General features: G+C 38.9%; 1 protein-coding gene across 8 annotated transcripts in view; it reads left to right on the forward strand.

Annotated features, from left to right (window-relative positions):
* Positions 1 to 8,208: 8,208 nt before the first annotated feature.
* Positions 8,209 to 22,243, forward strand: part of ICA1L (islet cell autoantigen 1 like) — a 74,991-nt gene continuing 60,956 nt past the window's right edge. For 3 of the 8 annotated variants that reach the window (XM_072742046.1, XM_072742049.1, XM_072742047.1), the window contains exons 1-2: positions 8,246 to 8,373; positions 21,454 to 21,604. In XM_072742046.1, coding sequence (XP_072598147.1) covers positions 21,579 to 21,604 — 26 coding nt within the window. In that variant the 5' untranslated portion in view covers positions 8,246 to 8,373; positions 21,454 to 21,578. Of the gene's footprint in view, positions 8,374 to 9,090; positions 9,639 to 21,453; positions 21,605 to 22,243 lie in introns of those variants that run through there. The other 5 variants (XM_026002522.2, XM_026002523.2, XM_072742051.1 and 2 more) reach the window with 3 other exon arrangements.

Raw genomic sequence — 22,243 nt, forward strand, 5'->3', positions numbered from 1 at the left:
AATGCATACATTATATACCAGATATTTAATGTAAATGTCTTCTTAAAGTGTGACTTAATCCTCAAGCAGAGCACTTCAGCCTCTAATATATGGAAAATAAGTTTAGTCTCATCACTAGACTGTAATTCTGTAAATCTCACAAAATGTTCCTAACAGGGGTCTAGGAAATAATACGTATACTTGGCTGCAATTAAGAGCCGAATTAGCAGTAGATTAAGCCAGAAATTTAGTTCTCTTACAAGATGAAATCCAGAGGCAGTCCAGGTCTGTGAAAGTTTCATTCCACACTCTTAGGGACCCAAGCTCTGTCTATCCATAGGATTTGGTCCTCATCTTCACACAAGAGCTAGAGCTACTGTTATTATAACATTTCTTAAAAGAAAGTATGTTTTAATGCCAAAAAATAGGGGTGGCTGGGTGGCTCAGTCGGTTAAGCATCTGCCTTCAGTTCAGGTCATGATCTTGGGGTTCTGGGATTGAGCCCCACACTGGGCTTAGTGGGGAATCTTCTCCCTCTCCCTCTGTATTCTTTCTTCCCTCTCTCTTTCTTACTTTCATTTTTTTTTTTAACTTCTATAGGACAAAGAAGAATTTATATTCTTGTTTTGGATGTTCCCTGAATGAGCCTTAAGGGCAGAGTAATTTTAAAGGTTTTCTTTACACACCCAATCTAGGCTTTTCAGTTGTAGTATGCATACACTAGGTAGTTGAAGCAAAGGTAAAGAGGCCTATTTATTAGATGTAGTGAACAGAAAAGGAAGTGGCATCACTTATTGGTTCCCTACTTATTCTCAACCCTGGTTCCAAGGATACATTCATGGTTCAAGCATTCTCCTTTGGGAAGGGGTGTAACATTAATGATCAAGGCTCTGGGATCAGTCTTCTGCCCAGTTTCTCTCCTTGTGTAACTCAAGTGGTTAGATCTTATTCTTCAAACAGGAAAAGTATGAGAGGACAACTGAAGCCTAGAAGACTCAGTGCCCTTAGAACATATTGCTCTCCTACTCCCATCCTCCACCTTTTCCTCCAGAGTAGGCGTCTCCCTTTCAATGGTCCATTTTCCTCTATTTTAGTTACACCAGAGACAAGGGCTTTACATGGACTTATCTGCTCCCAAGATTCTTGTGGAAAAATGAGTGTTGCTGCTTTCCTAGCAATGGCAAAGTTAGGAACGAGGCAGTGCAGTGCTCAGGACCTGCTGATTGGTACAAGATTACTTATGCTATCTTGCCGTAGCAATGAGATTCGTAAACTTGTTGATACTTGCTCTTACCTCATCAAAGTTTTAAGAAATTCCTTTCTTACTGCTTAATGATAAGCGTTAACATTAAAAATCAGCCTCAAAGTCTACCTAATAGTTCAAGAACAAAGGTTGAACTTCTCCCATGTACCAGGGTCTCTTTGAAGATGGAGGAAAGGGGAGAAAAGCAGAAGATGTTTAAGACATGGACACTACCTCCAAAAAAGATAACCTAGCATGGAAATACTTATATAAATATTATATAAATAAGAAGTAGTTATAACAGTGACTTAAATGTATAAAAGATGTAAATATAAGGTAGAAAGGTGGCATAGAACAGGAAGCAACTAGCTTTATGGGAAGTAAGTTGGATGTCAAGAAAAATATTGTAGAATAGTGATATTTGAGCCAGATCTGGACAGATACTGGTTGGGAAGGTGGAGATGGTCCCTCTGGCACAAGGAGCAGCACAAAAGCATCAGAAATGATAGCTAAGAAATAACATGAGGAAGGAAGAAAATATATTTCTTCATATGCTAAGAAGTTCAGTTTTGCTTCCCTCTTTTAGTTAAAGCTGCCTCCAGGTCTTATCTAAGACGTGATTATCTTTTTATATTGGAAGCCATGAAAACAAAACCTGGCTGTGGCAAATACCTAGAGATTATCCAGGTAGACAGTTAAGTTATATAAGATTTTTTAATTCTACATAGAATGCAGGAAAACGTAATAGATTTTTAGGAATATATGACCAGTATCTGCTTTGTCCTGTGAATTTCGAATGGCCATTTTGGAACTATTGTCATCAATGCATAATAATATATCAAAATGCTTCCTAGCATTATTGGGGAAAAGAACAAATGAAAGTTTAAATTGATATAAAATACACATAGTTGGATAATTGAACAAACAACCCTGCTAACCACATACTCTCTGGAAATTTGATAATATTGAAATCTTTTCACAAAATATTTTTATGTATTCTAATTTTGAAAAACTACATATATGAAGCAAACATAAGGAGAAATAATTTTGATACTACTGTAGCTCCTAAAAGGACAAAAATATAACATTTTAAGACAAGGCAATCAATATTCAATTATTCCTTTTATTTAAAAATTCATTAATTGGAATCAGGTTTCAAAAGGCAAGTGAAATCCAAATTTTACTAATGAGAAACTGCCAATAAAAGCACCAGGAATGGGATCCCTGGGTGGCGCAGCGGTTTGGCGCCTGCCTTTGGCCCAGGGCGCGATCCTGGAGACCCGGGATCGAATCCCACGTCGGGCTCCCGGTGCATGGAGCCTGCTTCTCCCTCTGCCTGTGTCTCTGCCTCTCTCTCTATCTCTCTGTGACTATCATAAATAAATAAAAAATTTTAAAAAAAAAGCACCAGGAACTTTTATTTACTTTAATACTGACATTTTTAGACTGTCCTAGACTTCTAGTATCAAACATAATAAGGGATAAGAGTGGGGTAAGGGTGGGAGCTGTAAAAAAAAAAAAAAAAAAGTAATGTTAATATTGTTATATAAGCTAATTATCTTTTCTCCTTTTTTAAGATTTTCATTTTAATGCCAATATAGTTAACACAGTGTTGTATTAATTTCAGTTGTACAATCTACTGATTCGACAACACTGATTGTACTGATTCTGTATTTCACCCAGTGCTCATCATAGCAAGTGTACTCCTTAATCCCCATCACCTATTTCACCCATACTCCCCATCCACCTCCCCTCTGGTAACCATTAGTTCTGTATAGTTAAGAGGCTGTTCCTTTGTTTGTCTTTTTTCCTTTGCTTGTTTCTTAAATTCCACATGAATGAAATCCTATAGTATCTGTCTTTCTCTGAGTTATTTAACTTAAGCATTATACTCTAGCTTCATCCATGTCATTGCAAATGGCAAGATTTAATTCTTGTTATGGCTAAATAATATTCCATTCTATATACATACTACGTCCATTCACCTACTACGTCCTTTTCCCCAATAATGCTAGGAAGCATTTTGATATATTATTATGCATTGATGACAATAGTTCCAAAATGGCCATTCGAAATTCACAGGACAAAGCAGATACTGGTCATATATTCCTAATGGACATTTGGGCTGTTTCCATAGTTTAGCTATTGTAAATAATGCTGCAAGCAACATAGGGGTTGTTGCATGTATCCCTTTGAATTATGGTTTTTGTATTTTGGGGTTAAATACCAGTATTGTGATTACTGAATTGTTGGGCAGGTCCATTTTTAACTTTTTGAGGAACCACCATACAAGTTTCCACAGTGACTGCACCAGCTTGCATTCGTACCAACAGTGCAAGAGGGTTCCTTTTTCTCTACATCCTTGCCAAAACTTGATATTTCTTGTGGTTTTGATTTTAAGCTAGATATATCTTTTAACATAACTTAGTAGAATTTGGGGGGTTGCTTACTAGGGCTAGATAGGCTATCTTTGTTAAAGTATCTACTGATATCCACAAATTTGAAGAAGTAAATTATTTACTGGTGGTGTCTATTAAAATGGCAAACACACACACACACACAAAACCCACCCAAATCCACCTGTATCCTACCATAGCAATCCTTTGATATTAAAATGATTAAGTGATCTTTATTTTACTTTTTTTTTCAAGATTTTCTTTTTTCTTTTCTTTTTTTTTTTTAAAGATTTTATTTATTTATTCATGAGAGACCCAGAGAGAGAGAGAGAGAGGCAGAGACACAGGCAGAGGGAGAAACAAGCTCCACGCAGGAAGCCCGATGTGGGACCCGATCCTGGGATTCCAGGATCATGCCCTGGGCCAAAGGCAGGCGCTAAACCACTGAGCTACCCAGGGATCCCCCAGTGATCTTTATTTTAAAAGAGGAATATGTGTGTTAGAGGGGTCGAGTCATTTGACCAGATTTCATGTAGCCAGTAAATAAGTCAGGATTTGAATTTGGATGTATATGAGTCTAGAGCTCAAGCTCTAAATACTACATATATATTCTGCTAATGATTAGGTCATCCATAAGAATGATATTTTTATAAATGTGAAGAATAAGTTTATGTCTTCACCCACATAAAAGAAAGGCTATATATAAATTTCTGTGGCATTTATTGGTACCAAATGACCATAATGTTACGTTCAGCTTTGCATGTTCTTGCCTTTAAAATAAATTTCAATTTTAGTATACCACTAAATGTATTAGCATAATAATATATGTGTTCTTTAAAGACTATTTCTTTTCATATGGGAATTGCATATAAGCAAAAGGCAACTTTAGAAATTATCCTGTTACTCATTCATATCATTTGAATTATTACATTATTCATGTTATTAAAGGAAACGACAATCCAGACAGCTTAAATACCTTGTATGAAGGTGTATAGCCAATTAATGACGGAGATAGGACACATGCCTCAGAGTAATTAAAGATACAGAGAAATGATCCTGTTAGGTACAATCTGAGTTGAGAAACATGTCAAACAATTGGATATCCATACGGATATGGATAGTTAGTAAAAATATAGACAACATGCCAGGGAATTAGTAATACCAAATTAAGTCCAGTGGTTGTTTCAGGGGGAAACAACCAAAAAGGGAAATACTTTTTTATAGGTCTATAGCATTTCACATTAAAAAAAAAAAAATCATCCTAATGATACTGTCTCTAATTCTAGCCTTGAATCAACAAAAATGCAATATGGGAGAAAGCATGTTTAGCTTGCCATTTGTAAGTAAGTAATAGTGTAAGCATCTGGGAAGATAGCTTTCCATACCCTCACTAACGGCCACTGACCTGTTACTTCTGATTTCCTTGATAAGGTCAAACAGATGAAAAGGAAACTGGAACACCTTGAAGAAATGGAGCTATTTCCACGATATCAGGTTCAGTAGATCCCTGATCCTTAATAAGAGTAAAATAGTACAAAAGCATAGAATTCTTAGTATGTTTTTAAATACCAATTGAAGTTTTATTTAGTAGGAGACTCACCAGAGGTCTGCTTGATAGTGCAAAAGATCATTGCTGTTTATTGTTCTGGGATCCCAGATTTGTGGAGCCTCTCAAAGCTCCCAAGTGACATCCCAAGTCATCTAATGGTCTTCTAGTTCACTTGTAGAAGCCTACAGTGGAGGAAAGCACTTTATATTAAGATAAATCTGTTGATATAAAACTAGATAGCACTTCTGAAAATATTCGCACTTCTAGATGAAACATCTTCCCATATAAAAGTATTTGAATAGTGTTAAATTCTTTTGTTTTCTAAAAAAGCCCATTTAGAAATACTAATTTTTAACTACTTTGGGAGCCTCATTTTCTGTTAAGGGGCTAAAGGCATTTAAATATATATTTTTAATCAATCCAACAGCTAATGGAAGATTACTAATTCATTCTATAAACATCAAATACCTGATTAAGAAAGCCTGATTCTTGCCCAGGAGCGTCAGTAGCTCCACCATGTTTGCTGAAACCATTCTTAAACTGCCTCCTGTTGCCCACTTTCTGGAGTGACCTGTGAAGGAAATGTGATGTGTAAATGCTACATTTTATGGTGACTTGGAGACATTGTGTATCTTTCATTTATTTTCTCCAGTTAAGTAAACAGAACCAACAGGCCTTGCCGACAGTCAGTACTCTGACTTTCTGGTTTATTTCTTGGAGTGCCTTTATCTGCCTCAGATTGAGCTGAAGAAACATACTAGTTTAATATTCTCTTGAATTAAACTTTATCCTGTTGGAACAAGCATTTTCCAAAATAGCCCAAGAAACTTAACATATCATGCATGGTAATATTCTGAAAGTCATTTTCTTACCACATTAGAGTCATTTATTCTTTAGGAAGAAAGGTGTTCAGTTCTTTTTAGATATTTTATACAGTATCCTTCAGTTGTCAATTAGCTGTCTTTCCTTCTGTTCACTTATTGAATAAACATTCAGAATGCAGTATGTATTACTCTTGAAGACTCAGCTACTGAAATGCATAAATATTTTACTTTGGAGGAGCTCAGCATCCAATGGGGAAGACAGGCAGAAAGAAAATTACAATTGTTGAGAGTAGAAATATGTCCTTAGGAGGGATGCTAAACTTAGTATGAGTGAGTCAGGAAAGATCTGAGGAAGTACAGCAGTATTTGCCAAATGCTAATTCTTTCCCTTCCAAGGATCTAGACTTGGAGAACCTGAGAAAAGCTGTGGACTCCAAGATCGTCATCCCTAGGGTTAACGAGGTCAAAATTAACCAGAAATCTAAAACTTGTTTTTCAGAGGCCTGTTTCTCCCTAATCAGCTATTGTGTGTTTCCAGACCCCACTAACAAATCCACTAGGGAGACCTAGGCTAGAAGTCATTGATAGGGTTCCAGCCTATGAACAGAAGGCCCGGTCTTCCTCACCCTAGATAATGAGCCCAAGACCCCCTCCAGTTTATCTGGGCTTTCCTGGAGCATGCCCATAGCCCCTTTCCTTGTCCTAATATCCCGGACAGCAGGTGCTGGATTTTGCCTCATTTTAAGTCTCCACCACAAGTGAATATGGGATGTATGTTACATGTTTGCTCAGTAAGCATGCTCCATCTTTCCTCATGAAAAACTGCAAGTTTCCCTCTTCCTTTTCATCAATATATGTGTAACCCCAGCCCTTTTATTTAAAAAAAAAAAAAAATCCCTCCCCCTTCTAGATTTGAAGCATGCCCTTTTATCTCTTTCTTTGGCTGCCTCTGGAATAAACCCTTTCCTCTCATACATGATGTCTCAGTGATACCCTATTCTTTATCCTATTCTAAAACTACTTCTTTTGGGATGCCTGGGTGGCTCAGTGGTTAAGCATCTGCCTTCAGCTCAGAGCGTGTTCCTGGAATCCCAGGATCGAGTCCCATGTCGGGCTCCCTGCATGGAGCCTGCTTCTCCCTCTGCTTGTGTCTCTGCCTCTCTCTGTGTGTCTCCCATAAAAAAATAAGATCTGGGATCCCTGGGTGGCGCAGCGGTTTGGCGCCTGCCTTTGGCCCAGGGCGTGATCCTGGAGACCTGGGATCGAATCCCACGTCGGGCTCCCGGTGCATTGGAGCCTGCTTCTCCCTCTGCCTGTGTCTCTGCCTCTCTCTCTCTCTATCATAAATACATAAAAATTAAAAAAAATAAAAAATAAAATAAAATCTTTAAAAAAAACAACAAACTACTTGTTTCAGGTTTTTAAGGTAAGTACTTTGTAGCAATATTCTAGAAACTCGCTCCATCTTCCACATTTTACAAACTTATTAGAGTTACCACCTGGAGCGCAAGCTTAATAGCCTATGTCACAGTTATAATTAGTATTTTGTAAAGCTTCAGTAAAGTGATAGGATATTCGGAGTCATCTTTAAAAAGAAAGTTCTTTGAATTTAAATTCTCTTCCACCAGTAACAATTTACTTTTGCCTTGTTTCCCATTAAAAAAAAAAAAAATTAAGTTTTTCGTCTCCATTTTTGCCTTCTCTCGAAGACCTCATTTACGACAAGTTATGGTTATGCATATGTGCATCTGAGGTCAGTTATTAACAGTTATTAACTTAATCCTCTTTAAGAGGAGAGTTCAAGGCAGCACGTGAACGGTCACCGCGTGCGGCACTGGCGCGGACTCCGGAATGCCTGAGGCTCGAGAGCTCAGCGCCCGGTCGGGGCGGCCCGGGAGGGGCGGGCCTGGAGGAGCTAGGGGACCCCCCTCCCCCCGGCCCCCTGGGCTGGGGCACCCGGCTTGGAAAAGGAAACCCGGAACGCCTCAGAGGTCTCACGCTCAGTTCCTTCACTCCGATGCTCTGAGCGCTGCGGTGTTTGTTAATGACCCGGAATCTGGCGTAGGCGGGCCGGAATGGGTCCCGGAGTTGATCCCCAAACGGACCGAGGGCCCGAGAGGGCGAGAACGCGGACGCCGGGCCGAGACGCCGCGCGCGCCAGGCCGCCGGGTTTAAATCTCCCGCCGCCCGCAGCCGGAGCCCGACACCTCCACGCACGGGTGCGGAGGGGCACGGGCTGCGGGAGGGGCCCGGCGGCGTCTCGGGGCTCGCGGGCGGCGGCGGCGGCGGCAGGGACGGGGACGGGCGCCGGGACCGGCCTCCGCGCAGCCGAGCGCGGCCCGAGGTGGCGGAGGACCGGCGCGTCGCGGCTGCAGCGTCGCGGTGAGAGTGCGGCCTCGGCCCCCCTCCCCCGCTCCCTCCCCCTCCCTCCCCCTCCCTCCGGGCGGCGGGCCGCGCCCTCCCCCGGCCTCCCGCGGCCGGAGGCCAAAACCCCGGGTTCCCGTGGCGACGCCCCGAGGTGGAGGCGCGGCGGGAGGCGCCCGCCACGCGCACACGCGGTCTCTCGGGGCCTCGCCGGCGCCCGCGGCCTCCCTCCGGACGGCGCCCCGGCCCGAGCTCCCCGGGGGCAGGACGGCCCAGGAGCCGCGTCTGGCGGCCCTTGGGCCCCCTCAGGGCGGGAGGGCTCGCCGGGCCCCGGCCCCCGCCCCGGGCCCGCTTGCTGGGGGTGGCTTCTCGCCGAGGTGGAGGTCGCCTCCCCCTGAGGCGGACGGTCACGGCCCTCAGGTGCCTTGCGGCTCGCCTCTTCCCCCCCCCCCCTTTCTGTTGTGTTTGTTTTTATGTCATTATTTTGTAATGGAAATGCCTTCTAGAAACGAAGTGGCAAGCGTTTGGGTAAAAACAAAAACCTGAGGGGCAGCCCCGGTGGCTCAGCAGCCCAGGGCGTGACCCCGGAGACCCGGGGTCGAGTCCCGCGTCAGGCTCCCTGCAGGGGGCCTGCTTCAGCCTCTGCCTGTGCCTCTGCCTCTCTCTCTCTCTCTCTGTTTCTCATGAATAAATAAAATCTTTTTCAAAACAAAACAAAACAAAACAAAAAACCTTAATCGGTGTGCGGTTTGAGGCGAACTGCAGAAAGGCCGAGCACCCGAGGCGTTGGGCGCGCACATCCCGCGGCCGAGCACCCACCCGGTGGTGGGAACGCGCATCACCTGGTCCGGCGCTCAGATGATGTCAGTGGTCAGATACCTGATGCTCTGGAGAAAGATGGAGAGGGGGAAAAATCCGACCTGGCAACCACCCCGTGACGCTGTGGGTTTGCCAGGAGAGGGGGTGGGATTATTTTTCATGTAATAGATGATAATGCACAGAGCAAAAACCCCATTATAAACTAGGAGTCTCTATGAAATAGCTTATTGGGAAAATCACGTTTATATCTACGGTTTTGGATTTTCTCTTAAGCATTTATTTCTCTAAGCATTTATTTCTCTAAGCATTTATGCATTGATTGCTTTGGTTTAGACGTAGGCAGGGTACTGTAAGGCGATATTACTTTCATCATCTTAACATCAATATTTATGGAGTAGCCACAGGTGCGTCATCCTTTAGTAGGACGTTAATTACACATGTATTGGCCAAAGAAACATCTACTGGTACGTATATACTTTTTATGGGATGAAAAAATTTTGATCGTTTTATATTTATCTGTGCCCAACATTGCCAGTATTCTGCAAAATTTCTGTATTTAATAGCGCAGAAGGATTGTGCATCCAGCCATTGAAACAACTCTGTGCAAGACGTTGCTCTAATTATCGGTAATTATAATTGCCAGGCAAATCATTATAATTTTAGAGTTAAATGGGTGCTCAAAGCTCAGCCAGTCCAAAGTGAGAAAGCTGCAAACATGAGATTGGTGCCAACGTGACAGTGGTGGAAAAACTAGGAAACCACATTTTTATTAGAAATATTTATTATAAAACAATAAGATTTGTACCAGAGACTGACTGGTACCAAATACCAAAATGTATCAGATATAAAAGAGATGATATAAATTGTATTGTTTACACTGTCCAACTTTGTGATTTCATAGTGTGATATGTCCTATATTTAAATTTTTTCACTTTGTTGATTTTCTCTGTTTTCCTGTTCTCTGTTCACAAATTTCTCCTCCTTCATTTTGTTTCTTTTACTTTGGGTTTAATTTGTTCCTCCTTTTCTGACTTATTAAGGTGGAAGCATAAATAATTGCTTTTACACCTTTTCCTTTTAGGCATTTAAAGCTGTAAGTTTTCTCTAAGCATGCTTTAGCTAGACACCACAACGTTGGAATGTTTTCATTATCATTTAGTTAAAAATATTTTAAAATTTCCCCGTGATTTCTTTGATCTATTATTAGGTATGTTATTTTTATTTCCAAATATTTTAGAATTTTTTAGGTAGATCATTGCTATTGATTCCTAAATTAGCAATGTTGTGGTCAAAAAACATGTATGATTTCAGTACCTTTAAATTTATTGAGGTGGGTTTTTTTGTTTTGTTTTGTTTTGCCTAATCACAAAGTTGGACAGTGTAAACAATACAATTTATATCATCTCTTTTATATCTGATACATTTTGGTATTTGGTACCAGTTCAGTCTCTCGTACAAATTTTATTAATTGTTTTGTAATATATAGTCTGTCTTGGGGAATGCTCCAGTTACCCTTGAGGGAAAATTGTATTCTACTGGTGGTGGGTGGAGTGGTCTAAATGTCAGTTAGGTAAAGCTGGTTGAGAGTGTTGCTCAAACCTTTTATCCTCACATTTTTAATGTCTCCTTGTTCTGTCAGTTACTTTGGAAGACATGTTAAGTCTCAAGTCTCTAATTATAATTGTAGATTTATCTATTTCTCCCTTCAGTTCTGTCAGGTTTTTTTTCTTTATGTTTTGGTAGTGTTATTAGTCACATACACTTTTAAGATAGCTGTGTCTTTTTGCCAAATTGACTCTTTTATCATTATGAAATGCCCATTCTATACCTGAAAATACTTTTTAAATGGGATCCTGTTCTGACATTAATAGAAGCTTAATGTTTGCCTCTTGCTATCTTTTCCTTTTAACTCACCTGTGTGTTTATGTTTAAAGTGTGTTTCTTATAAACTACGTACAGTTGCGTTGTAGGTGTTTATCCAGTCTCACAACAATCTCTGTGTTCTAATAGTGGTATATGGTCCATTGATATTTTTGAAACTTTTTTCTGTGTTTAGATTAAGCATATTGATATTCTTTTTAAATTTAAATTCAGTTAATTAACATGTAATGTATTACTGGTTTCAGAGGTAGAGGTCAGTGATTTATCATTCTTACTTAATTCCGCCAGTGCTGGTGTTCTTTTTTCCATTTTTCTCATTTACTCTTTGGTTGTCTTCCCTTGCCTTCTTTAGAATATTTAGAAAAGTATTTCTTTTCCTATCTTTTTAGTTTTGTCTCTTCATGTTTTTTATCAGTGGTACTAGAGATTGATTACATATGTTTCTTGAATTTATCACAGCATATTTTCAAAGATACTCTAGTACTTAATCAACAGTGTAAGAATATTATTACATTTATATTTGCAATTACCATCTTCTTACCTTTTGTTCTCTTACGCATTTTACTTCTATATGTGACCTATATTTTTATTACTTTTAATTTAAAGAAATCAATTTTTTAGTGAAATTTAAAGATGTATGTGTATACGTAATGTTCAAAAATTCCTTTGTATTTATCAACATATTTACCTTTTTTGTTCTTTCAAGATTTTATTTATTTATTTTAATTTTTATTTACTTATGATAGTCACACAGAGAGAGAGAGAGAGAGGCAGAGACACAGGCAGAGGGAGAAGCAGGCTCCATGCACCGGGAGCCCGACGTGGGACTCGATCCCGGGTTTCCAGGATTGCGCCCTGGGCCAAAGGCAGGCGCCAAACTGCTGCGCCACCCAGGGATCCCTCAAGATTTTATTTAAATTCAAGTTAGTTTACATATAGTGTAATATTAGTTTCAGGGGTAGAATTTAGTGATTCATCAGTTACATACAACATCCAGTGCTCACTACATCAAGTACCCTCCGTAATGTGATTGGGTGATGGGCACATCACCCAATTATCCCATTTCCCTACCCACCTCCCCTCGAGCACCCTCAGTTTGTTCGCTATAGTTAAGAGTCTCTTATGATTTGCCTCCCTTCTTTTTTTTTTTTTTTAAGATTTTATTTATTTATTCATGAGAGACAGAAAGAGAGGCAGAGACACAAGCAGAGGGAGAAGCAGGCTCTCTGTGGGGGACCCCAGGATCACGACCTGAGCCAAAGGGAGATGCGCTTGACCACTGAGCCACTCAGGCATCCCTGCATCCCTGTCTTTATTTTTCCTTCCCTTCCCCTATGTTCATCTGTTTTGTTTCTTAAATTGCACAAAAGAGTGAAATCTTATGGTATTTGTCTTTCTCTGATTGATTGATTTCGCTTAGCATAATATCCTTTAGTTCCATTCATGATATCATTGTAAATGGCCAGATTCCCTTCTTTTTGATGGCTGAGCAGTATTCTGTTGTGTATATATATATATATATATATATATATATATATATATATATATACACCACATCTTTTCACCACAACCAAGTGGGATTTATTCCTGGTCTGCAGAGGTGGTTTGATATCTGCAAATCAATACATGTGATACACCACATTAATAAAAGAAAGGATAAGAACCACATGATCCTGGGGCATCTGGGTGACTCAGTGGTTAAGCATCTGCCTTTGGTTCAGGGGATGATCCAGTGTTGGGGATGGAGTCCCTCATTGGGCTCCCCACAGGGAGCCTACTTTTCCCTCTGCCTATGTTTCTACCTCTGCGTCTCTCATGAATAAATAAATAAAATCTTAAAAAAAAACAAAGAACCATATGATCCTCTCAATAGATGCAGAAAAGCATTTGACAAAATATACCATTGTTTCTTGATTTAAAAAAATCCTCAAGAAAATACTTTCTCTTCTCTCTGCTTGTGCTCTCTCTCAAATAAGTCTTTGAAAAAAATAAAATAAAAGGAGACACCTGTGTGGCTTAGTTAAGCATCTGCCTTCAGCTCAAGTCATGACCCCAGGGCCCTGGGATCGAGCCCCACATCCTGCTGATTGGTGGGGAACCTGCTTCTCTCTCTCCTCCCCACTCATGCTCTCTCTCATTGTCTCTGTCACCATCTCTGTCTCTAAAGTAAATAAAATATTAAAAAAAAAATCCTCAAGAAAGTAGGGCTAGAAGGAACATACCTCAACATTATAAAGTCCATATATGAAAGATCCATAGCTAATATCATCCTCAATGAAGAAAAACAGCTTTTCCCCTAAGGTCAGGAACAAGACAAGAATGTCCACTCTCACCACTGTTGTTTGACATTGTACGGGAAGTCCTCACCTCAGCAATCAGAGGCATCCAAAAAGAAGAAAAGAAAAAAAAGGGATCCCTGGGTGGCGCAGCGGTTTGGCGCCTGCCTTTGGCCCAGGGCGCGATCCTGGAGACCTGGGATCGAATCCCACATCGGGCTCCCGGTGCATGGAGCCTGCTTCTTCCTCCGCCTGTGTCTCTGCCTTTCTCTCTCTCTCTCTGTGACTATCATAAATAAATAAAAATTTAAAAAAAAAAAAAGAAAGAAAAGAAAAAAATAAAGGGCATCCAATCAGTAAGGAAGTCAAACTTTCGCTCTTCATAGATGACATTTATATAGAAAGACCAAAAGACTCCACCAAAAAATTGCTAGAACTGGTACAGGAATCCAGCAAAGTCACAGGATGTAATATCAATGCACAGAGGTCTGTTGCATTTCTATACACCAATAATGAAGCAGCAGAAAGTGAAATCCTACTTACCCTTTTTGATTTCTCTCTTGCTTCCTGTGGAACTGAGTTTCTATATGTTATTTTCCTTCACTGTAAAGAATATTTCAATTCATTTGTAGTGCAGAATTTGTGTGTGGCACAAATTCTTTCAGCTTTGTCTGAAATTTTATTTTGCTTTCATTTTTGAAGGATATTTTTATTGGATATAGAATTCTTGGCCAACTTTGTTTCAAGACTTAAAGATACTTAAAGATACAGTTTGCTTATCTTTTGCCCTCCATTACTTTGTGAAGCAACCTCCTCTTCTTCCTGCTGCCCTGCCAAAGATGAAAGCAGCCAGGGGTCTCTGCAGTCCTAGGTAGGGATAGTCATTTTCTGGATTTTGGATCATTAGCTTTCCTGAATTCTCAGTCCTTGGTGGGCTTTAAGAAAACACTAAATTTTGTAGGTTATTTAGCTTATTCTCATTGTTGGGATGGAGTTAATATTCTCTTGCAACTTTCTGAAGTGGAAATGGAAGACCAGTATTACACTAACTGAATTAATATTGCTTAAAAATATTTTTATTACTCTTATTTTATTTTTATATTATTCTTATTTTCCAGATTTTTTTAATGGTATTCTTACAGTTGTTTCCCAGTGAATTTTAGATTCCATTTGTCTTCTAAAAAGAATTGCAAACAACTTCTTGGTAATGATTTAGATTACACTGAATGTGTAGATTAATTTAGAGACAAAAGAGCTCTTCGTTTTATTGTCTTGCTTTCTGAGAACAAGGCATATCATTTTAAAGTCTTTTCTCTATTTTAGTAGTGTGGGTTAAAAAAAAAAAGATTTAATTTATTTATTTGAGACAGAGAGAGAGAGAGAAAGCACCAGCAGGGGAAAAAGCAGAGGGATAGGGACAAGCGGACTGACTCCACCCTGAGTGGAGCTGGACACAGGGCTCCATCCCACAACCTTGAGATCATGACCTGATCCAAAATTAAGAGTCAGCTAGTTAACCAACTAAGCCACCCAAGTGTCCCTGTTCTAGTAGTGTTTTAAGTTTTCTTAATATAAGTTATTTGGTGTTGAATTTGTTCCTAGGAATTTTAAGAGATGTGGGGTTTTTTTCTTCATTATATTTTCTATTGGTTTTTGGGAAATTGGTAGGAAAACTGCTTAATTTTGTATATTAATTTTATAACCAGCTTACCTTATGAAAGATTTTATTACTTCCAGTAGTTTCACAGTGAATTAAGTGTTTTGGGTATATTGACACATGTAAAATGATAGCTTAGACCCCTCCATTTTAATACTAATCCCTCATTTTTTTTTTAAAGAATTTTATTCCTGGGAGACACAAAGAGGCAGAGACATAGGCAGAGGGAGAAGCAGACTCCATGCAGGGAGCCTAATGTGGGACTCGATCCCAGGACCCCAGGATCACCACCTGAGCCAAAGGCAGACAGTCAACCACTGAGCCACCCAGGCGCCCCCCTCATTTTTTTTTTTTAGTCTCACTGTATCATTGAGCACTTCTAGAACAATGCTAATAACAGAGTAATAGTGGGCTTCCTTAATATTGTAATGTTATTCCTTGCTTTAATGGGAATGCTGTTGGTGTTTTACCATTAAGCATTATGGTGGCCTTTTTTTTTTTTTTTTTTTTTATAAATTTTTTTTTAATTTATTTATGATAGTCACACAGTGAGAGAGAGAGAGAGGCAGAGACACAGGCAGAGGGAGAAGCAGGCTCCATGCACCGGGAGCCCGACGTGGGATTCGATCCCGGGTCTCCAGGATCACGCCCTGGGCCAAAGGCAGGCGCCAAACCGCTGCGCCACCCAGGGATCCCTATGGTGGCCTTTTTTAAAAAATTCATTCATGAGACAGAGAGAGGTAGAGACATTGGCAGAGGGAGAAGCAGGCTCCATGCAGGGAGCTCAACATGGGACTCAATCCAGGGTCTCCAGGATCAGGCCCCTGGGCTGAAGGCAGATGCTCAACCGCTGAGCCACCCAGGTGCCCCTATGCTGGCCTTTTAATGTGTATTTAATAAGTATGAGTTTGTGTGTATGTGTGCTTAAGCCCCTCCCCCATTAGAATAGAAACCTATATTCCCATTTCATTGAAAGATTTTTTTTTTTTTAAGTATACTCCATGCCCACCGTGGGGCTGGAACTCACAATGCTGAGATGAAGAGTCACATGTTCTATTGACAGAACCAGCCAGGTACCCCTGAAAGATAAAAAAAAAGGATGTTAAATCTTAGAGTGGATGTTAAATTTTATTAAATGCCTCTTTATCATGAAGATGAAGAATACTTTTGTTTTTGCTAACATTTTAATGAGATGTTCTGGAATTTTTGTCACAGTAATTTTCATCAAATTTTTATTTTTTATACGTGTACCTATTATTTTAACAATTATAGCAATTCTGTTTTGTTCGTTATAATCACATTTAGATTTAACCAAATTAAATGCTAATTGCTAACCCTTTTCACCATTTCTCTATTTTATTAATTCTTCATTTTTAAAGACATTTTAGTTGTATGGATTGTGGCTTCAAATAATTTATTTGTTTTGTTTTATTTGTTCTGGGGAGACATTTATGTGTGCTGTATTCCTGATTCTTGCATATTTAAAAGACCTTTCCAGATACTCAGTCTTCCTCATATGTCATATCTCATTGATTCTAAGAAGCACCTGTTCATATTTTCACATCTCTGAAATTATTTCTGAAATCTGCAATTTTTATACATTTCAAAATTGAAGATTTGAAAAATAGTTTACTTTGTAACTCTTTCTTATATAGAGTTATGTAAAATAATGGTATACCTTTCAAATGATGGTATCTTCCCATGATGAAATATGGTAAGATAGGGGCACCTGGGTGGCTCAGTTGGTTAAGCATCTGACTCTTGGTTTTGGCCCAGGTCTTGATCTTGGTGTTGTGAGATCCAGCCCCATGTCAGGCTCCACACGCATTGGGGAGTCTGCTTGAGATTCACTTCCTCTCCTTCTCCCTCTCCCCCTGCTCACATATACTCTCTCTCAAATAAATAAACCTTTTAAAAAATATGATAATTCCAAATTATTAGGTTACCATAAAATAATTTTTATCCATAAGATTTAAAAAGATCAGAAATTTAATAACAGTGTGCTGAGTTGCAGTGAATAAGCACTTTCCTCTCATTATTAGTAGGAGTAAAAAATCAGTACAATTTCTATGGAGGACAGTTTAGGAAAATGAAAAATTTAAATGCATATACCCTTTGATTCAGCCAATATACTTCCAGGATTTTATCTTATAGGCAAATTTGCATGTATTTTAAATAATATATATGCTTATTCTTACTATTCAGCATGGTTTAAATAATAATATTCCAGAAACAATTTAAATATGTCAATAGTAGACCATTTTAGTAAATTATAGTACATTCATTAAGTGGAATATTAAATGTTAAAATTATATTTCACTAAGTAGAAAATTCTATGTCATATTCTTTTTCACTTCACATTGTACACAGTACTCACTTTTATCCATTGTCTAAATGTGCTGAGGAGATGTCTGAGGCCAGCATAAATTATTTAATTTGTAAGCGACCCTGTTTCTTCTAGATGCTAATAACATCTTTTCTTTATCCTTAAAATTTGGCAACATCCCATAATATATCTTAAATCTTGATTATTCCCTGTTAATTTTTCCTGATACATGACAAAAACCTTTTAGTTTTTCACCTCTATATCCTTGAATATTTTGGCTGTTCCATATTGTCTGCCTTTCTGTCCAAGAATATTACTTATGTTAGATTTAAATGGCTTATCTTAGAAATCTACCATCTTTGTTCTGACCTCTTTGTTAGAATCTAACCACCTTTATTTTGTCATGTTCATCCTGAATGATTTTCCCTGGCTTGTCATCCATCTTACTAACTTGCTTTTCTGAAATAGCTATTCTACTTGGAGTTGTTTCTAATATGATTTCAAGTACTGTTCTCTCTTTTTTCCTTTTATTTTTTGCTTCTTTCAGCTCTTTTAAAAAATCTGTTTGGTGGAGTTATGTTCTATTTATCTGATGCAAAGTTTTTCTTTAAAATTCTATTTTATGAAGCAGTTCTCCAAATGTACATATTTTTCTCTTTTCCATATTATGATCCCTCCTCCTTTTCAGCCAGTCCTACTTTTTAATATTATTTATTGTTGAAAAGGGCAGTTGTGTTCTGGACTACTCTTTGCCCAGGAATGGTATAAGCCATTGGAATAACTGCCTTAGAGGCCAAGATAGGAGACTGAACACATTGTCGTGATCTCTTTTCTTTAATTGGCTGCTTGGTGACAACAGTTGTCATATGCTCTCTCTAATCAGGTTCCCACAGCATATGTTAAACATTCATTCCAGAGGCAAATCAATGCTGATATATCTCTGATTGATCTGCTTTGCTTAATTTGCTGACAAGGTTGACCACTAGCTTACTGTTTTGTTTCTCTGCAGACATCTCTTGGCAAGGAAAACATAAAAATGTCATGGCAGGGATCCCTGGGTGGCACAGCGGTTTGGCGCCTGCCTTTGGCCCAGGGCGTGATCCTGGAGACCCAGGATCGAATCCCACGTCGGGCTCCTGGTGTATGGAGCCTGCTTCTCCCTCTGCCTATGTCTCTGCCTCTCTCTCTCTCTCTCTGTGACTATCATAAAAAAAAAATAATAATAATAAATAAAAAAATTTTTAAATGTCATGGCAACTAGGTTTTAGGGAGCTCAATACATAATGCCTCTTGGCTCTTTTTTTTTTTTTAATTTTACTTGTTTATTCATGAGAGACAGAGAGAGAGAGAGAGAGAGAGAAAGGCAGAGACACAGGCAGAGGGAGAAGCAGGCTCCATGCAGAGAGCCTGATGTGGGACTCGATCCAGGGTCTCCAGGATCATGCCCTGGGCCAAAGCAGGCGCTAAACCACTGAGCCACCCAGGTATCCCTACCTCTAGGCTCTTTTGTTCTCTCCTGAGATTGGAACCAATTCAAATAAAGTGAAAGGAGCTGAGGCAGATGGAGATAAACTATCAGCTTTATTGTTGAGAGAGCTGTTGGAAGATACAGTATGGGTGGTCTTCTAATATGTCGGTTTTCCAGCCCACGGGAAACTTTGGGTCTTTGTAATAGACATACTTACCTAGGACTTTTGATAAATTAGCTCTACCCAATCAAAAAATATGGACCAGTGGTGAACTTGTCAGGTTTCTCACTTAAGGGGTAATAGGGCAAGAGGCTAGGAAGGTGTATGGAAATTTTGTCCTTGTGGAAACTAGAAGAATTGAAAATAAACACCCCCCACCTTAAACATCATGATCCCTTTTTCAGTAGTCTTCTTTGCCAGGAAATAGGCAAAGAAGAGGGAGATAGGTATTAGAGTAGAGAGATAGGTACCGCGTAGAATGCTGTCTGCTTCCTCCATAAGTCTGGCTGCTGTGCCTTTAAGGACTCATGTTTTAGTGATTGATTATTGGAATTGTTCTTCAGGACCCACTCAATTTGCCAAAACTGAATCTCTTTGAGGTTAGATGAGATGCATGGCAGATTTGGATATCCACTTTAAATATGAGTCAAACTTCATTGTATCTGAAATTTATACATTAGCATCAGTGCTGTGAGATGTGACTATTTTGTACAGGGGTTTCCTTCTCTAATTTTGGTTCTATTTTGGTCATTGAAAGGAATTATGCAAACATGGATGCATTTCCTCATCTTTCCCAGAAGCTGTTAACCTTTTAAATCATTGTTCATCTAACAGATGAACATATTTTTCTTTCATTTGTACTTCTTGAGTTACAAAATAGATTAAATAACATTTCTGTGTATTCATTGGATTTTTGATGTTCTTTTCTAAATTGCTTATTCTCTTGTCTTCATCTTTCAAATGATGAGTTTGTATTGTCACTGTTATGAGTTCTCTAATTTAAAAATATTAAATTTTTCTTCTTTATATCTTACCTTGTCCAGCTATTTCTTTTCAAGATTTGCTTATGGTGCCTTTATTATATAAATTTAAATTTTTTAACAATATGCTACATGATTTCTGTGCTGGTATCCTGTTAGAATGATTTCTGACCCCAAACTTACCAAACTTATCTGTATTTTCACATGATGTTGTTATAAGGTTTTAACATTTAAATTTTTAGCCATCCTTACATTGACTAAGAATCACTTTTTTTCAAACAGTTAATTGTCCAATGATAGTTATTGAATAACATATTCCTTTCCTACTGATTTGAAATGCTATATTGATTATAGTGGGCTGAATGTGACCCCCAAAGACAACCAGTCCTAAGTCCTGCAATCTGTGAATGTCACCTCATATGGTAAAGTTTTACAGATGTGATTGAGTTATGGATCTTGAGGTAAGATGATTCTGGATTACCTGGGAAGATTCTAAATGCTATCACAAGTGTCCTTATTTTAGAGAGAGGCAGAGGGAGATAAAGCACATACACAGAGGAGAAGGCAAGGTGTGAAGTCAGAGGCAGAGATTGGGGTTATGTTGACACTAGTCAAGGACTGCCAGCAGTCACCAGTACCTGGAGGAGAGAAGGAAGCATCTCTCCTAAGCCTCCCAGAGAATCCAGCCCTGCTGATACCCTGATTTTTACACTTCTGGCCTCCAGAACTCAGATAATAAATTTCTGTTTTTTAATGCCACCGAGTTTGTGATAATTTGTCTCAGCAGCCACGGGAAATTAATGCATTGATCATATATATACCTATTCTTTGATATTTTTGGGTCTCTTTGTGAATTTTATTTTCATTTATTCCACTGTTGTGTCTGTTCTGCTGCCAGTACCATTCTGTTTTAACTAGTAAAGTTCACATTCAGATTTATTTTTTTTTAAATTAAGATTTATTTATTTGAGAGAGAGAAAGAGAGTTTGAGAAGGGGGAGGAGCGGAGGGAGAAGGAGAATCTCCAGCGACTCCATGCTGAGCTTAGAGCCCAACATGGCTCAGTCTCACAACTCTGAGATCAAGATCTGAGCCAAAACCAAGAATCAGATGCTCAACCAACTGTGCCATCCAGGGACCCTTCCTTATTCTTTTATTATTCCTTTTTGAGGATATTAGTTAGAGGGTTGTGTTTTGTTTTGTTTCCCTTCTATGTTGTCTTAATTTCCTTCAGCTATTTTCTTTTTCCTATTTGTTGGTTTAGGTTAGAGGTCTTTCTTGATGGAGACTTCCCTCAGATACCTGTAGATCTTTGGTTTTCTGTTTATATTTAAGAGGAAGACTCTAACAAAACTAATCAGAAGCTTTGTATATATGAGTGAGCTTGTCAACTGGCTAATTTTGCTCTAGAGTAAATAGGCAAAGATCCTTTTATGATGTCCAAATGACATACTCCTTTTCTCTGAAGCTTTTAATTCTTTCCAGAAAAAAGAATGTTACAGTCCTTTCTGAGGAATGGAAAGGTGTGTGTGTGTGTGTGTGTGTGTGTGTGTGTGTGTGTGTGTGTGAGAGAGAGAGAGAGAGAGAGAGAGAGAGAGAGAATGCTTTGCTACTGGTGAACAAAGAATGGAAAAAGAACTTGACATTCAAAGTTCTGTATGTAGGCTTTCACTTTATCATTTTGTTTTTAGGCCGAGTCTTCTGCTGTGTTGTCTTACTGAAGTCCAGAACTTCCTTGGTTCAATTTACTCAACTCTCATTGAGTGGCATAGAATAGAAGGGGCCTCAGGGTCCAGACAGCTGTATATAGACTTCAATGAATCCTCCTTCCACTTCCAAATGGTGAGTCTTTATCTGCAAGATAATTGACTCACTGCTTATTAGCATTAGTTGTTAGTTGCTTAGGTAACAACTTTTTCTCCAAAACTGTACTCAAGTTTCTCATCTGCTTTGTCACTATACTTACTCTCCCTATACTTATGAGTTATTGCTTACTTTTCTGTTTTATGCTTTTACTGTTATTTTAGTGGATTAGGGAAGGGAAAGCAGGTAAGTGCATGTGGTCAATCTGCATTTTTAACTGGGCACCTTATTTTTTAATATCTGAATGACCTCTTCCAGGAATATTGAGCTTTAAAATTTTAAATTTAAAAATCAGTTAAGCAAAAAGTTTCAGGTTTTAAAAATTTACATCCTATATATTTTTGTTTATTTATAGGCTGTATGTAATCATTAAAATAACATCTTATACTTGTATACAACTTTATTTTTTTAAGTAAGCTCTGTTCCTAATGTGGTACATGAACTCACAACCCTGAGATCAAGAGTTGCATGCTCTACCAAATAAGCCAGCCAGACACCTCACAACTTTATACTTTTCAAAGAAATTTTGCGTGTTATTCCATTTGATCCTCATAATATGAGAGGCTCTGCACTTGGGAAGGTTGAGCATAACAGAAGGCTGGAAGAAGTGTTGGCCTG

Source organism: Vulpes vulpes, chromosome 16 (assembly GCF_048418805.1).
Source record: "Vulpes vulpes isolate BD-2025 chromosome 16, VulVul3, whole genome shotgun sequence".
Classification (NCBI taxonomy): Eukaryota; Metazoa; Chordata; class Mammalia; order Carnivora; family Canidae; genus Vulpes; species Vulpes vulpes.